This window comes from Rhipicephalus sanguineus, chromosome 7, assembly GCF_013339695.2.
Source record: "Rhipicephalus sanguineus isolate Rsan-2018 chromosome 7, BIME_Rsan_1.4, whole genome shotgun sequence".
Taxonomy (NCBI): domain Eukaryota; kingdom Metazoa; phylum Arthropoda; class Arachnida; order Ixodida; family Ixodidae; genus Rhipicephalus; species Rhipicephalus sanguineus.
Genome location: NC_051182.1, coordinates 80,319,335 through 80,337,962, shown reverse-complemented (window position 1 = coordinate 80,337,962; position 18,628 = coordinate 80,319,335). Strand labels below are relative to the sequence as shown.

The 18,628-nt window shown below is 47.3% G+C and overlaps 1 protein-coding gene across 1 annotated transcript in view; it reads right to left on the bottom strand.

The window, feature by feature from the left end:
* Positions 1–2,797: 2,797 nt before the first annotated feature.
* LOC119399553 (uncharacterized) overlaps positions 2,798–18,628 on the bottom strand; it is a 35,356-nt gene continuing 19,525 nt past the window's right edge. Inside the window, exons 4-5 of the mRNA XM_037666361.1 lie at positions 5,125–5,230; positions 2,798–3,060 (exon numbers count right to left, since the gene is read on the bottom strand). Of these exons, the coding sequence (XP_037522289.1) occupies positions 2,928–3,060; positions 5,125–5,230 (239 nt within the window). The 3' untranslated portion in view covers positions 2,798–2,927. The remainder of the gene's footprint in view (positions 3,061–5,124; positions 5,231–18,628) is intronic.

Sequence of the window (18,628 nt, the reverse complement as noted above, 5' to 3'; positions counted from 1 at the left end):
GCACTTTTTCCTACTTTAAAAGTGTCACACAGATACGATACAGATTATGTGCAACGCCTCTCCATCAGCGGAAGAACAAGCTTGTGTGGTGCGGTTTCGCATTGTTGTATTGTACATATCAAAGCGCACAATTCGTCCATGCAATACAGCAGTATAATGGGTCATGCGATCACTTTATTTGCCAATTGCAATTACCTATTGCCAGTTGCAGTCACCGATCGACAAGACCAGGGTTGTGAAGAATTTCGTGACAGAGCAACGCGCATGATGCGCGTCCATTGATGTGCTCACTGGAGCGGATCTTCGGGTTGCGGAAAACGTGTGGGCCAGCTGACAGCTGGCTTGGAAAGGAAGGCGCTGCTGTGCAGAACAGCAGCCGTCATTTTTGTCCGCGTTGACATGGCTTGTTGCTAGAGACATAAGGTTCTTTCCGAAATAATTGTGACGTTTGTAATCATCAGGAACAATCTTGAATTTGTGTCTCCGATTGTCCCAAAGCCCCAGAAGAGAGAGGTAGACCTCGCTAGCACCGACAACTTGATATGAAGTGACATAATTCACCTGAACACTGTGCACTGCAAAATTGAGATCGAAATTGGCTACTCACATTTCTATACCGACGCAATTAATTCGTTGCTTACACTATTGGCAAATGCACATTTTGTAGCCGCCCTACAATACTATGCAAATGTGTCTGCAGCAAGTTCAAGAGACTATAACTGCCTTAATGGGGCAGTTCCATTACACGACCGTGTTATACAGGAGAAGGCTCGCTTCCCGAAAGAAAACTTCGTGAGCCTGGCTTTGCACCAACTTCTGTGTCAAGTAATTTCATTTCCGCATTGAGCCGCTCCGACATGATCTGCTATTCCGTAGGTGGACATGGCCACAGCGCCCTCAGTAAGCACAGCTGTAAATGAATGTTGGGGCTGAAAAAACTTCCACTGACGTACACATACGCAGCCATCTCAAGACTACGGAATTATATAGCTTCTATACTCAAAGAAAGCGTCCAAACACGGACACAAGAAAAAAGTCAAGACCACAATCAGATCTTTCTGGTGTCGAGTTCTTTTTTGTGTCCGTGTTTGCACTCCCTGTTTAGAACGAATACTATAATGAAAACACTGGGCTACAAGCGGTGGTTGCGTCGTGACAGTAGCAGCAGGAACTGGACGGGCGCGGGCAGCGTTGCAGCAAAAACACGGGCTAGCACGGGCTGGCAGTTCCAGCTCGTGCCTCGCGCAGGGCTGGCGATATGGCTGCAACGCTGGACATTCCTCTTCACTACAATACTTACGAATTAGCTCAGCTCTGTTATTCTAGGCCTTCCCACAGTACGAAAGCTCTTTAGCGCATTCAAAAGATCTTGCACTGCACGAACGTCAAAGCCGATGTAATATCCTCTGCGCTGCGGTTCATCACATTCAAGCGGTCTTCCATGACTGCTTGAGGCTTGACGGGCCTGCTCCTGCTCTGCGTACAGGTCAGGGGGATCTGTGAGTCAGGTGGATGAGTACAGATCAGGAGGAGGCTCTGGATCAGTGTACTATGAGCACGGATGTGGAGATAGTGGCCGTGGTCATCGTTTGGAGAAATAGCCACAAGATGTTTGAGAACTGCCCATTAAGCACGGAGTGAGAACCTTGCTTGGCCAAAGCAATATAACGAGTGCTTACTGATAATTGAATAAAATAGATGCCGCAGAGCGTCTTTTTTGTTTTATTACACAGCAGTTTTTATTTTTGCTTCATGAATATTATCCTCACATTTATCTCTGTATAACCAATGCACCCCTTGTATTTGTATCCGTGTCATCGTTCCTTTCAGATGAAATGGAGTCCACGAACATGATGGGATGCCCGGCATCGTCGTCACAATTAAAGCGAGCTTCCGTTATACTAAGCTTGCCACTAAGTTGTGTTTCCGTTGAAAGAAAGTGCACCTAGAGTGAGAAGCTAACCTTTAAGGTACATTTCCTTTATGTCAGGTGTGGCATCGGCAATCTCTAAGTACTGACCCATTACTACCGTATTGCACGCTGGTGGCCTGAGCACTAAAACACGCAGCGTTGTGGGCCTCTTGGAATGACATTATGGCGCTTTTAGCGCATGAAGGACGAGGACACAGAGAAACGTGGAACACACGGGCGCTTCAATAATAAAAAATTAAAACCTAAAGCTAGACATCTTTTCAAGCTAAGACGCATCTCATAAAAGGCCCTTTGCAGGTCATCGTAACTGAAGGAGGCACTTTATACACTTTTTCCGGGCAGCCCACATTCGTGACTGTGACGTACGCGATGGATTCAATACCAAAACGCGTAGACGCAATTCTCAGACACGTAATTACATTATGCTATCACTACCTACAAAGTGTAAGGATTCCGAAACAAGTTTTCTCCTCTAATAACATTCATAGCTTATAATATGTATTGGCGACTAAGGTGTACTGGCAATAAGAGAGGCGCGACGTTATGCTATCCATGTAGAAAAGTCTATAGAGACCATGTAAAATATTCTTATGAAGGATGTCGCTAAAATATATGCGTATCATACCATTAATGTAGCCATCCGGCGCAGGCTACGCTCCTTAAGCCTCCAACGAATTAAGCCAATGTTCCATTGAACATTGTGTACCCTATATGGTTAAGAACAGGTCGGCTGTAGAAACGATGTTTTTGTATGTCTCTTAATTTGAAAAATAAGCTGACATTTTTAACGGCAGAGGATGCACAAAGCACCATACTACGTGTGTCATCTGTGCAGAAACATATTCCACAGTTATATTGCGTACATTGAAATAATTGCTTATTTCAGCACGGTTGATGCTGAAATTAGCAGCAGAATTTATTTACTTTTCGGCATTCGGAGGAGATTTACGTTGCTCGTTTGTCGGTTATCTCTAAGCATCTTGTACGGGAACATTCAACTATATATAGTCGCAGTATCGTCAGCGTCAAGAAGAGAGCACGAAAGGGATGGGCAGCATTTTGGATACGGTGCCGCTTCACCTGCATTTTTTACGCAGCGTGTATTATTGATGATGATTGCGGGACACCTATAAAAAAATATAACATTAAAATTATGCATGTATCCCGGTACACTTCGCGATAGTGAGATCCCTGAAGTAGTCAAGTACTGTCAAATGAGTTCTCGTTAATTTTGTCTATATGACACACAGGGAAATTCACATATAACATCACAATGCTGTAGGGTCATTTAACTGCCCGAAGAACAATAAGATGGACTCAAAATATCTCAGCAGGACTGAGATATTTACGCCCGAATGCAGTAGCAGCGTGAACAAGCAAGAGAAACATCTTTTTAGGAGGTCGTGTCGAACCAACAAATGTGCGGTGGCAATATTCCACTCGCACATTCTATTATCCTCAATCATTAATGCTTCATAACTTCACTCTTTCAGATCTCAAGGGAGTTTTAGCAGTGGCCATATAGGTAAAGCCAGTAAAAATATGAAATGGCTTCTGAGTTTGAAATTAGAGGCGAAGTTTATTGTGAAACCAAGGAGTTGTGCAAGCCATGAAGCGGAAAGTACGTAACAGTATCAGCAGTCAAACGCTTGGCTGCCTAAATTTAGGACGCGTCCAAGATTCCTAAAATTTGAGGCGTAAAGGCACAGCATGTCTGCACTCAAGCTGCAATTCTTCAAGATGCCACGTATATTCAGTATCAAGGTGTGCATTTACGTAGGAGTTCCTCCTAGGCTGTGAGTGTGAGAGGCAAGAGCGCTACACAGTTTCTCCGCTGCGCGCTGCATCTACTGGTTGGCACATATGGCCACTGCGTGCCTGCTGGCAGAAGCAGAAAAGTTACGGTATTTTGGGAGCAGTGATGAATAGCTGGTACTCAAGCAAGGGCATATGTTAGAATTGTTCATGCAGAAATATGTGCTTTAAAAATAGCCAGTACGTTATTTAAAGGTCTGTGGTAGTGTAGAGTGAGTTAGTGAAGGTTCGCTGCTGCTGTTTGTCGGGTTCTGATGAGCTCAATCGAACTAACGACTGCTGCTCTTTGTAGGCAGCATGCATTTGCTCCAATGAAATCCATTATCTCGCGCGCTGACGTATGGCAAGGCGACCAGCAGCATATTTCTACTGAGGGACCTCAATTTCAAAAACTAAAAAACACAAAAGCAGGATTGAATGTTTCTGCTCATGGGGCCTTTCGCTATCGACCGTGGTATTGACGTAATGAATATGTCATTTTGATTCTGATGCGGGTTTCATCGCCGCCCTGTAGTGGCCGCGTTTCCCTGGTGGCGCTACACTTACGTATACCAACCGCGAAGCCTTTACTGCACCGTTCAATGCTATAGGTTCTTGTACTTAAAATTAGGTGCACGGTAAAGAACACCCCATGGTTAAACTTTCCTGAGCCCTCCAATACGGCGTCCCCAAAAATGACATTGTGGTTTTGGGACGTAAAAGCCCATTATTATTATTATTATCACTGCACCGTTTAAAATATAGCCCCTATGTTTCGTTTCTAATGAAGAATGAACCCCATAAAACAGTCAACATTTTCCTTTCGCATGACAGTCTGCGTTATCTGATTCTTCATCCACCTCGGTTAATATTTGATTTGTGAGGATCATTTTCGCTTTTCATTTCACTAACATTGCGTTAACAAAACAAACCGAAATTTACTATCGTGTAAGCCCAAGAAACGAGAATATGTATTCGGGTTCTTTCAATGCTAATGTCTTTATATTTACATAACAAATCAAATATCATATTTATAGTTGTGCTTGAGTATAGATTTCAATAGCCTTGAATTGTCCGCAGCACTAGTTCGGTGGCCGTGGTAGTAAGTAGGTAAAGACCTTTTTTTTTTATTTGCAATACTGTCGGTGGCTACAAGACGATGCGGCAAAACAGTCAGCTTTCTTACGGTTACAACCGCTGCCATTTATTCTTATGGTAAGAAATGGACGGACAAACGGACATACAAACGGAGCGCGAATGACATTTCGCGCAATTAGCTGCAGTCACAGTGCACACAAAGTAAACCATTCCCTCAATGTTCACTGCGTGTGAAACCTCTAGAGTAATCATTCTTGCGAAAAAACTTGAATGCCTAATAGCGATAGATAAGTACTCACTTCGTTATCTTCATATTACCCCATTTGCAGAATAGCTCCACGCAGGGGCTCTGAGCTCGCTGGGTTTCGCCACTTGGCACTGTCAGCCCCCTGTATTGGCAGTTCTCTGCAATGAAGTTTTATTGTAAGCTTTTTTTTTACATTATTTCCGAGGCATCCCAATTTATCATGTACAGACGGGTGCTGAATCACGGACATGAGCGATGAACTATAATGCCACGCCCACTTCTTGTTTTATTTTGAATTATTCGGGTTTGACCAGCAAGGACGTTTATCAACGATCGACGCTGTCCGCAAAGCAGTGTTCGAGAAGCTTCTCGATTGTAGTAGATCGTTTTATTACGATTGCGCGCCGCCCGTGAATGTTCTAGCTTTGTCGAGAGATTATGCTGCCACCAGCGATATTACTGGAAAGTTCGATAGCGCCTGTATAAAAGCCGACGCGCTTGACCGCTTGTCAGTTGATCGACGGTCGATGCTCTGTTCGCCGCTATCAGTTTATTGCTGTAGCTGGAGTTTGCACAGCAAGAGTCACCATCAGTGACCGAACCTATCCTGCGAGCTTTCTTATCCTGCAGCACTGTTCCAGGGACGTGATACTTGGGATGGACTTCCTAAGTGAACACGGTGCCCTAATAGACCTGAGATCTGAGTCAATAACACTAGCCTCAAAAAAAAGCGCTGCCGCCACACACGACGCCAGGAAAGCCCGTATTGAATGTGATATAAGAGCACGTCACCATTCCGCCTCTCTCCAGCATCATCATTTCCGTCGGCACCGAAGAACACGCAGACCTTGAAGGTGTCATCGAGGGCGATCAGCACCTACTTCTCAACCGTCAGATTCGCGTCGCAAGAGGCATAGCCGAGCTGCGTGATGGCAAAGCAAAGGTAGTGCTGACAAATTTCAGCCATGAATGTAGGCACCTCAACATTGGTACGACGGTTGCCTACATCCACGAATTCGTGGAATCCAGCAATGCTCTCGCCCTCTTCGATGCTACCGAACCTGCTTCGACGAATCGACGAAACCAACCAGATTTCGACGTCAACCCGAGCCTCCCGAAGCACGAGCAAGACCAGCTAAAAACCCTGCTGCTACAATTCAAGGACTGCTTCTCGTCGTCGTCAAGAATTCGACAGACCCCAGTCGCGAAACATCGCATCATAACAGAAGAAAGTGCCCGACCAATCCGTCAGAGCCCGTACCGAGTTTCGACGCGAGAACGCGAGGCCGTCAAGAAACAGGCCGACGAAATGCTACGCGACGACATCATCCAGCCGTCCAAGAGTCCGTGGGCGTCACCTGTGGTGTTAGTGAGGAAGAAGGATGGAACCCTACGTTTTTGCGTCAACTATCGTCGCCTGAACAAGGTCACGAAGAAGGACGTGTACCCTCTCCCACGAATAGACGACGCCCTAGATCGACTCCACAACGCCAAGTACTTTTCGTCGATGGACCTCAAGACCGGCTACTGGCAAATCGAAGTCGACGAGAGAGACCGAGAAAAGACTGCCTTCATAACACAAGACGGCCTGTTCGAGTTCAAGGTCATGCCCTTTGGTCTTTGCTCGGCGCCCGCGACTTTCCGACGCGTTATGGATACAGTACTGGCCGGCTTGAAGTGGCAGACGTGCCTTGTGTACTTGGACGACGTCGTCGTGTTTTCCTCAAACTTCGACGAACACATTCGACGCCTTGAAGCTGTACTTCAAGCACTCAAGACCTCCGGACTCACTCTGAAGCCTGAAAAGTGCCGCTTCGCGTGCGAGGAGCTCTTGTTTTTGGGTCACGTGATCAGCAAGAATGGTGTTCGCCCGGACCCGCGGAAAACAGCTGTCGTCGCTGACTTCCCGCCACCCACCGATAAGAAGGCCGTGCGCCGTTTTCTCGGCTTGTGCGCCTACTACAGACGCTTCGTCAAGGAATTTTCACGAATAGCCCAGCCACTAACGCACCTGACGAAGACCGACGTGCCATTCAAGTGGGAAACGGCGGAAATCGAGGCATTTCAAGAACTTAAAGGACGCCTTCAGATGCCTCCAATACTAGCGCATTTCGACGAAGACGCCGAAACGGAAATCCACACCGACGCAAGCAGCCTAGGACTCGGCGCCGTCCTCGTGCAGAAGACTGACGGGCTGGAGAGGGTCATCAGTTATGCTAGCCGTTCGCTATCAAAGGCAGAAATCAACTATTCCACAACGGAAAAGGAGTGCCTGGCCATCATCTGGGCTACATCGAAGTTTCGCCCCTACCTCTACGGCCGGCCCTTCAAAGTTGTGAGCGAACACCACGCATTGTGTTGGCTAGCTAACTTGAAGGACCCTTCCGGTCGCCTCGCACGGTGGAGCCTACGACTGCAAGAATTCGACATTCACGTCGTTTACAAGTCCGGAAGAAAACACTCTGACGCCGGCTGCCTGTCTCGTGCCCCCGTGGACCCGCCGCCGGAAGACGACCAGGATGATGACTACTTCTTCGGAAGCATAAGTGCCGACGACTTCGCTGAACAACAACGATCCGACCCGGAACTCAGAGGCCTTATGCAATACCTCGAGGGCAAGAACGCCGTCGTTCCGAAAGTGTTCAAGCGAGCACTGGCGTCGTTTTTCTTACGCAACGGCGTTCTCCAAAAGAAGAACTTCTCGCCACATCGAGCCAAGTACCTTGTCGTGGTGCCTCCAGAATTGCGGTCAAAAGTCCTCGAAGCCCTGCACGACGACCCGACAGCAGGACACCTCGGTGTTTCCCGAACGCTGGCAAGAGTACAGGAAAAGTACTACTGGCCGCGCCTTGCCACCGACGTCACTCGCTACGTAAGAACATGCCGAGACTGTCAGCGACGCAAGACACCGCCAACAAGACCAGCGGGCTTTCTTCAGCCGATCGAGCCACCTCGGCGACCGTTCCAGCAGATCGGGATGGACCTCCTGGGGCCGTTCCCAACGTCGACTAGCGGTAATAAGTGGATCGTCGTATCTACCGACTACCTGGCCCGCTACGCCGAAACAAGGGCCCTACCTAGAGGCAGTACTGCCGAGGTAGCGAAGTTCTTTGTTGAAGACATCGTTCTGCGTCATGGTGCCCCAGAGGTCCTCATCACCGACAGAGGTACGGCGTGTACAGCGGAGCTAACTCAGGCGATCTTGAGGTACAGCCAGACAAGCCACCGCCGGACCACTGCCTACCACCCTCAAACCAATGGCCTCACCGAGCGGCTAAATAAGACAATCGCCGACATGCTGGCCATGTACGTTGACGTCGAGCACAAGACGTGGGATGCCATCCTTCCGTACGTGACCTTCGCATACAACACCGCTGTGCAAGAAACGATGCAGATGACGCCGTACAAGTTGGTCTACGGACGGAACCCGGCAACGACGCTCGACGCCATGTTACCAAACGTGACCGACGAGGAAAACATCGACGTGACCACCTACTTACAACGTGCCGAAGAAGCTCGACAGCTCGCCCGCCTGCGCATCAAGGACCAGCAGTACACCAACAGCCGTCGGTACAATCTTCGATGAGGCTTCGTGGAATACCAGCCCGGCGACCGTGTTTGGGTCTGGACGCCGATACGCCGACGTGGGCTTAGCGAAAAACTCCTTCGGCGATATTTTGGGCCATACAAGGTTCTTCGACGCCTCGGCGCTCTTGACTACGAGGTCATCCCGGACGGCATTACGAACTTCTAGCGACGCCGCGCATGACCTGAAGTCGTCCATGTCGTGCGCCTTAAGCCTTTTTTCGCGCGTTAGCGAACCTGGGCACTCTACTTTTCCTTTGTTATTGTAACTTATTTATGTATGCACTTGTTTTTTTCTCTCTTCTTTGTTCTTTCACAAGCATCGGGACGATGCTTTATTCAGAGGGGGGCAATGCCACGCCCACTTCTTGTTTTATTTTGAATTATTCGGGTTTGACCAGCAAGGACGTTTATCAACGATCGACGCTGTCCGCAAAGCAGTGTTCAAGAAGCTTCTCGATTGTAGTAGATCGTTTCATTAGGATTGCGCGCCGCCCGTGAATGTTCTAGCTTTGTCGAGAGATAATGCCGCCACCAGCGATATTACTGGAAAGTTCGATAGCGCCTGTATAAAATCCGACGCTCTTGACCGCTTGTCAGTTGATCGACGGTCGACGCTCTGTTCGCCGCTATCAGTTTATTGCTGTAGCTGGAGTTTCATTTTCCCGGCCACAAGTTCGGCCTAATAAAGAGTTTCATCTCGGACGTGCTGACTGCTGCCTTCGTCGACGTCACGACCACGTGACAATAAAATAAATTTTGCTGCCTTGAGACAACCATGTCTTCTTATCCTTTTGTACAGTGCATGTACGGGTGGACGTAAAAAAAGGAAGGGCAGCCGACATCGCACACCAAATGGATGAGACGTTAAGACCGAAAGTGTTAAGCACAGGAGCGAGTACAAAAAAAAAACGATCACGACGGCAAACCAACTAGCCTACCAGTACATCTCAGAAATGTGTTGCTTTAGGCTAATTTGCTGCCATTTAAATACGGTGTATTAAGACCGCACGTCATCATGGTTTCTTAGGTTCGCCACATTTATCATTTCCACCATATTAATTATTTCTAGGTTAAATATGGAGGCAGGCCGACTTCGTGTTTGTTTAAGTGCACACTGCTTCAACATGTCGCACTCCCGTGTCATTAGCAGATATGCATATATATATATGCATACGCATATCTAAATATGGTAACAGCAGATATGCCAATTGCAGAAATGCCACGACAAACAGCCCACAGTTTTAGGGGTGAAGCTCCTTAAGGCGGCACCCGTTTGTCCGTCGTAGTAGTGCGTAACCAGTCGTAACGCTAGTACCAGATCTTGACCTCCAATGTGGTCAGATCCAGCTTTCTCGGACATCGGCGTTTAGTTCGCGTGTCTTCCACCACGTGCCGCATGGCTTTTATCTTTTTGAATCTCGCGCGATGTCAAGAGTTGCGTCGTGGCTAGAAATAAAGGAAAGAAACAAAAGAAAAAGAGTTCAGAACACACAGCATCACCTCTTGGCTTGGCCTGCCGCCGTTCTCCGTTGTGTCGGCGACGAAGATAAGACCGGCGAGTTGTGGCGTTAAAATGGCTAGTCATATCCCGTTTCTATGGCAACGACTCGTTTAACGCTGCAGAATAAGAAAACGGCGCTCGACAACACCGGAGGTATCGAAAGTGCAGCCAAACGGGTTCATTTATTCCCTTTTTTTTAACAGCAGGTGTGCAATGGCCGCCGTTTGTCCGGTTTGCGGCGTAGACACCGTGTCGGGGTCGCGTCGGCGCGGCCACGTCAAGCGAAATTAAGAATAGCTGTACTTAGTTAAGGTAATGTAACCGTTGACAAGCCTTATTAAGCTATGTTGAGCATGGTAAAACCTAATTAGTTTCACATAACTAAGCAAATGAAATCACAGCTTAATAAATCCTAGTTCAGCCGAGCTGGGATTTTCGTGTGCAGAGTCATGCCGAGTGCGGTAATACGTGCCGAGCTTAGTCTAATTAACACTAATTAAGAGTGAGTGTAACTATCGGAAAATAAGCTAATTAGCTAATTAGGCTTAGGTTGACTTGGGATGCAAGCTAATCGGGACCAAGCCTCGAATATGCAAGTAAATATATCTAATAAAAGTAATCAACTATATTTAAGGCTAGATTGACTTGGGATGCAAGCTATATGTGACCAATCCTGGAATATTCAAGTGAGGTCAGTTAAGCTCATTGAGGTCAATAGGGTACCTGGTGCTGTGATTGCCAAGCGATCCCCAATGGAACCCGCCCAATACGTAGTCAATACTCGTGAATTACAGTGTGATCACGTGAACATTTGTGTGTGGGCGTGACAATTGGTGCTGTGATCTTCAAGCGAATCCCAATGGAACCCGAGTTACACGTAGCCAATACTCGTGAATTACAATGTGATCACGTGAACACTTTTGTGTATGGGCTTGTGATTTTATGTGTGGCTAGTCAAGCCAGGTCCAGCCGAGGGCCCACGAGCTCTGCTCTGCCCCAGTTTTGCGCGACTCAGCGCAAGCGGCGCAACTATGTTGCTGGATCGAAAAGCTCAGCCGATGGCAGATATCGAGTGGTTGGCGTACATTTAACAGTCTAATGACAGCATTTCGCAATATGGAGCCCTAAGTTTCTTAGTTTGCAGCGTGTGGTCACTTGCCTTCCCCGTGTTTTTAAGCTGTTTACTTCCAGTTAGGTTTCTCTGGCTACAGAGAAGGTGGTGATACTTCTTACAATAATTGTTGTGGTTTTACGCCCCAAGAACACGATGTGATTGTGAGTGACGCTGTAGTGGAGGGTCGCCGATGGTTCGACATCGTGATGTTCTTTATCTTGCATTACATCTAAGCTCACGGGCTTCTAGCATGTTGCGTCCATCGAAATTCTCACGCCGCCTCCGAGATTCGCTTCCGTCACTTAACACGCTGTTGCAATATATGACTCCAAGTGGAAAGTAATCAATTTATAAGATGTTGGCTCGCGGCACGTAGAAATCGGCTCATATCACAAATAATCACGCGCGTGTACTACCGCTACACTCTAAGAAAACAAAAATGTGTCTTTTGACCATTTTGGCTTGCCACGTATATGGCCCTTTTTTAAAGGGTCACGTCAGCTCTCTATGGAGATCAGCATACACTCTTTGCAGAGTCGCGTGACCCACAAGAGAGTCACCGTGCCACTTTAAAGAGAGTCACATACGTGGCAAGTCAGGAGTCCCCGACGGGAGTCGCACACACTCTGTTTTCTTGGAGTGTACGGATCTGCTGCTCACCGGCTCCGTCCAACGAAGTGCGCAAGGAAACAAGAAACACTACCTAAATTTTGTGATTTCTTTAATAAACTAAAATGCTATTACCTGGGGTTTCTCGTGCTAAAACCAGGATACGATTACATGCACGCCGTAGAGGAGGGCGACGCAAATTTCGACCCTCTGGTGTTCTTTGACGTGCCCTCCCACAGCTCAACACAACGGCCCAGAAAAGTAGGCAGTGGGAAAGGAGGGGGGCTGCCCCCCCTTCCTGGAATTCCAATGGTTGTGAGAGAAAAATGGGTGTTTTTCAAGGCCTTCAGCAAGTGGGCCCACCCTCCCCCCTAAAAATATTTCTGGTTACGAGCCTGCACGGGCCTCTATGATTTCTCATCCAGCAAAATGCGACCGCCACGGCCGAAATCAAAACCGTAATATTCGGGTCAGCAACGGAGCACCGTAATCACAATACCAACGTGGCAGAGAATTAACCGGAGTTTCTTTCCTGGATTTCTCTTCCCTTTTCCTGTCCGAACGTTTTTCGCTAGATACATCTGCTCTCGCTAAACCGAGTTTCTGGGCAGGTTCGTCGCCGAAGGCCAATGCATGTTTTGTTTTGCGACAGCTTTGTTCAGTCTGAATGCATGGTTTGTAGCGGCGCCTTTGCGTTCCTTCGCCGCTGAGGCTGACGGTTGTGGGGATAGCTTGTCACCCATGTTTGCACCGCGTTAAAGCACCCGTAAAATAGGTTTTGTATTTGTTGCTTCACTGAGTCTTTTATAAATGTGCACCAATACGTATCATCTCATAATAATGTAAAATCTATTACGCCAAAGATCATTTAGGTGCCTTTTACTGTTATTATTATCACGTGTCTTCTATGACAACGTGCGGCGACCTTCAATGATGAGAGCTGCTTCGTGAAAAACATGTCGGTGGGGCCTGGCTATCGATAGGGGCGAGTAGCATGAGCACTTCTTGTCCTTTCCTATCTGTTCGCTTGCATTATGCCCATTACTGCAGGTAGAAAATTTGGTCACGCGCTCACGGCAGCATACGCGCTAACATGCTTTGGCAAAGTAATCAAACCATCCTTAATGATTTGTTAGCTGGAGGCACCTGAAAGCATCTCTGGTACAACAAGTTCATACAGTCGGAGCCCATCTAAAGGATTGATAAACCACACTAAAGAAATGTTCCACCCGACAGATATGTTCAATCTTATGATCCTCATTATAAAGAACTGCCGAAATATTGTCACCTAGTCGTGATGGTGAAGTACGCAAAACACAAGGTGGTACATATGAAAATTCTTCATTGGGCGAATTTGTGCCCAGGTAATGAGAAGTCGAAGTACTAGCAATGTGCGCTGTAGACCGATATAGTGGCGATCACATTCGTAGGTCGTCGGAAATATGGTCATCAGCAAGAAACGTGGAACGGTGCGGCAAGAAACGTCGAACGTACCAACCCAACCGTTATCATGTGCGTACGTCAGCCGCAGCACAGTTCCTTTATTTGTTCAAGATACCACAGGGCAAGACTAACAGCCCAATATGCCGGAACCGAGCCCATCCGTAAAATAGTCTATACACCACACCTGTAGGCAATCAGTGAATTTGTCCGCGTGTTTCACTGAAAAAAAAAGCCACGCATATCCACGAAGTGAATGATGATGAGTGGGCGAAGCACTGGGGAGCACTGATTTTGGGCTAGTTGGTTTTCCATCACCGATACTTAAGCGCGCACAGACAAGGACTGCGCTTGTGTTGTCGTCACCTCCCTTTGTCCTTGTCTGTGCGCGCTTAAGTATCGGTGAAGCACTGCGGATCGTTCGGTAACCCTGAATCTCCCGTAACATTGCCCACTCGCGCATGTAAATGACTGACAACGCGTGACAACATATAAAATGTTTATTGGTCATAAATATTATGTCGTGTTGAGTTGTGGATTCCATTTTCCCTTCATTACTGCTTTGTGGTCCGTGAAATGCAGAGTCGATGGTTTTTCAATCGGATCTAGCCTGCTGTTGGCAATGACAAGCTCTATGCACATCCCCCTGGTTGCAGCTCGCTGTACGCGTCGACGTTGCCTTTCGCGGGCGAGCGCGCATTCACGGTCCACGGCAGAAAGATTATGTGTGGAACGCGCCTATATATACCCATTTTCACTGCAGCGCCCGCCCGTGTATTTTTAAAGACGATAGTCTTTCTTGGGGAACTTAAACACAGAAATTTTGACATGTCTTTCTGTCTGTCTTTCTGTTTGTCGGCACGTCCCTCGCTTCAGCCACTCGGCCAAAGTTGAACCACTTGCACAAGGGCCAGCCATCGTGAACGGCTCACTAGGTTCATACTTGTCTACATGGTTGATCAAAAAGCAAACATTACGCATATCTGAGGCGCAACATCATTAGGTAAGTATTAGGTGGTGCGTTCCTTTAATAGAAAATACATAGATACGTAATTCTAGAGACCCTAGTTTCTTAAGCTGCGCTGAAATTGCGACTGCACCGAAACTTAGCTTCCTCCGTGCCCTCTGCGCGAGCTCATTGTTGTGTTTCGGTTTCAGTTCAGTATTGCACTGTACGAGCGCCATGGGGTGCCGCTCTGGCATTCCTGCTTTACCCAGGCGACGTGAATATAAAAGAGTGTGTGGAGAGTACTCGTTGAGTGCGGACGTTTCGTCTGCTTCGGCGCTTCGCGCCAAACCGCGTGTTCGGGCTGGCTGGCGTCCCCGCCGGTCGCGTTAGTCACCGCCGGTCTTGCCTGCTGCTGCGCCGGGACTACCAGCCCGCAACACAGCATTCACGTTTCCCGACGTATTGCCAGATGGCGTTCATATCTCACGCAGCGCCTCTTTATCGTCTTTACACGACATTTGCAGCGAAGCACGCAGATACGCGGCCAATTTTTTTTTCACAGATGTTTCTTTTTTTCGGTTGCGGTTCACAAATGTTTGTTTTTTGTCGGTTTCGTTTTCGTGGACCGTGTCGGACGCGGACAACGACAAGGCCAGGCCCTAAGGAGCTTTGCCTCTCATATCGGTCATTCCTTGTCCTTTACTTGCTCATTCTTTCTCTGCATAGCGGCGATTACATCTTACTTAGCTTATTGGCTGCCGTAAAAACAACGTTAACGCCGTGTCTACTTCCTACTTTCGTTAGCCTATCAGATACGCAATGAATGTACGGAATACCTACGGCATATTTCTTCCCATGGCTTTCGGCAACCACGCTCGGACGTAACATAACGGACTTCTTTAAACGTTCCGCAGCAGTGGCTGCTGCATCGTGAGGATAACGTTCCTACACTTAAAAGACGCCTAACTTGGCCATTAAAGCTATCATAAATTTTGTGCTCACACGACTGAGTCCGAGCGGTACCTGCAGCCACTCGCCAGAGCAATCGGAGGCCGGAAAAGGATACGCGTCACCGCCTCTTCTGTAGCAAACACACGAGACGCGGGAGTCACGTGATCAGATCCCGGGCGGACTCCGAGTACAAAGTGAGAGCTCTCAGAGATGCAGCGTGGTGCTCTGAAAGAACCAGCCGAACGTAGTCAGAGCATTCGATTTCGACCAGCTGAACGCGACGCACGTCTCCAGAGCGCACGAAAACGACCAGTCGAATGTACCAACAATCAAATGGTGCCAAAACAACGGCATAATGAAAACGATAAGCACACGGTAAGACTGCAACATGATGACGACACACACAGAGCGCTTGTTCCTCTTGTTCGGTCTTCTTGTTCCAGTCTTACCGCGCGCTTACCGTTTTCATTATGTCGCTATACCAACTAGCTCGGACCCAGCCTCTGATTCAGTACAAAACAACGGCTTCATTATGAGGCACGCCATAGTGGAAGGCTCCGGATAATCAGGGTGTCGGAACGAAAAACATTTCGTTTCGGTTTTAGTTTCGTTCCACCGCAAGAAGTTCCGTTCCGTTTCTGTTCCGGAACGAAAAAAAATGTTCCGTAACGGTTCATAACGGTTTTTTTTATGCAAAATTTTGAAGTTAAGGTAATCATAAAGAACATTAGATTTGTGATGTAGTTACTTGCCCTCCTATTAGAAAAGTGGGACAAGGATAAAATACGTTCTTCAGAGAGCGGAAATAACTGTACCACGAATTCCTACCAACTAGCACAAACCAGTATTCATTTCAAAGTCATAAGATCTACTTTCTCAAAAGACAAATACGAATTCTTTTAATGGGCGCTTTGTGTCAAGGGAGTGACCACGATCTCGGAAGCAGCACGTCATTGAGTGTACTCTCTGATGTGCGAGACCTCAGTTCTGATAAAAAGATCGCCAGGCTTGCGCGGATTAGGCAGCACAGTCACAACGAAAGCTGGAAGAGCGTACTTTGTGGAGCCCGTTGGAGAGTCTCCTGGGGCAATAATACAAGTACACATGTAAGGTACCTACTCCGCCATAAAGCATCCCAATTTTTCTGAAGTAGACAAGTCCCCACTATGCCATTTTTTAGACATTCTTCGGAGTCTCGTGGTACACCCTACACATCTGAGAGCCATTATGTGAAATTTGTGCTGTGACTGATGATGATAAAGAATTATGGCTGAGCACTTGGCAGGGGGTGGGAAGCAGTGTTGCGGAATGGGTGCCTCCATTCCATTTCAATTCCATTGCGGGGAATTAGAACTTGCCGCAATTCCATTCCTTTCATTTCCACGGAATGAGAAAAACTTAACCCATTCGCACTCTGGGAATGACCGGACAGTTCAATTCCAATCCTGTAACTCATCAACGTAGGAGAGGCATCTTGATAGTTTTATCGAGTTAAGAATGAATGCCCCATAAAGCTGATGTCATCAGATGCATTAAAAACTACAAAAGTACGCAAAATACGTTAACAAGGTAGAGGGATAGTAGCTTGGTGACATATCTAGTGCAGTACAACCACCCATACTAATTCCCATAGGGGCAGTTCTCGCGCTACCTATAGTATTTGGATGGTCAGCATGTTTGAACAAACGGTGGTGTTTTAATATTGCTTATGCTTAAATACGTTAATGCTAAAATGACGACATAGCGTATTTTTATGCTGACAAAAGTAGTACTCAAGAAGACTAAGCAGTTTTGCCACGCGTCTGGAGCGGTCGTGAATATGGTGAAAACTAAAATTTGGTTAATGGGGAATAAGATCCTCTAGATCTGCTGGTATTAGTTGGAACAGTGCACCGCTCGGGCACCCCGTGCCTTTGTATCGAATACGGAACACTGGACCGTACGGCTCGTCAGCACTCACACTTATCAAGCGCGCCTCGCAAGCATGGATGGGGTGAGGAGAAGTTTCTGTGTTCGCCTGTGCGCAGATATGCAATGTCTTCCTTGTCGCAAAGGGTATTTACGTGTGTCAGGTACTGAACTACTCGTGAGATAAAGATCAAGCTGTGCATAGAGTAGTCGCCACTTTCGTGCGGGGCCATCAATGGGAACCAACGCGCAGGGATAACTTGTTTCTCACTTCTGTATCTGCTGGGATAATGCATTTGTTTGTACACTAACTTACGCCTCGGTTTCCAGTAGGCGCGTTGCTTATAATTGTACCGTACTTGTAATCAGCCAAGCAATTTTAAAAATACTGCTTTATCGTTAATTTAGAGGCTCTGACTTACTAATGTTTGAAGTTTGAAAAACAGCACGTAGACGAAAACGTGCTCTATTTTCGGAAAAAGACGTAATTCTATTCCCACTCCATTCCGTACGACAGACGCTTAATTCCATTTCCATTTCATTCGTCCAAGGGTTGTCCCCATTCCATTCTGGGGTCGCGAAAATGGGGAATGATTCTGGAGTCATTCCAATTCTGGTGGGGCAACTCCGCAATACTGGTGGGAAGCATTAAACAACACACTCTTTGCGCTATTAGCATTGTGTGATGACTGGTTGTTATTTTACTCTTCTGCCACGCTATATTACATATATTAACACGATTCCTCGCCCGACATGACGCCTGTATAGAGTATTTTTGCGAAGGAGTTACAAGCACCAGCGTGGCACTGTGGTGGAAGACCCGACTGCCACGCAGAGGGCGCGGGTTGAAATCCCATCCGATCCTAGAAATTTGTTTCTCATTTCTTTTTTTTTTTTCTTATATGACGCGATAGCGGTCACGCACACCGGCGGCGGCGGACAACTATGGCGCCGAAATCAGCTGTTGTGATCTCATAACAGCTTTCGCTGTAACAAACTTCGGCGCCGACAATGCCCTCTCTACGCTGCCCTGCGTGACAGGCACGCAAAAGTCCACTTGCGTTAATATAAACACCTCTGGTTGCCACTGTTTTTGTTTTTCGCAGAATTTCAACATATCTTTGCTTTGGAATTCCTGCCTGAGGTACGCGCTAATACTGTACCCTGAGATATGCTCACAATGCATGAGCTCAGTTGCTCTGAATTGCGAAGTTTTCTCGTGAACCGAAAAACGATACAAAAAATTTCGGTTTCACTTCGGAACGAAATAATAGATAAAGTTTCGGTTACGTTTTCGTTCCGGTCGAAAATATCGTTTTTTTCGTTTTCGTTGTCGGTTTTCGTTCCGTTCCGACACCCTGCGGATAATACAAGGGCTTCTGGCATTTTGACCTCCTTCGAAAATGCTAGAGCCGCAACAGGGATAAAACCCGTGTCCTTCGGGTCACCAGCCTATCACCGTAACCCACTGTACCCCCGTGAAAACAGGAGCAATA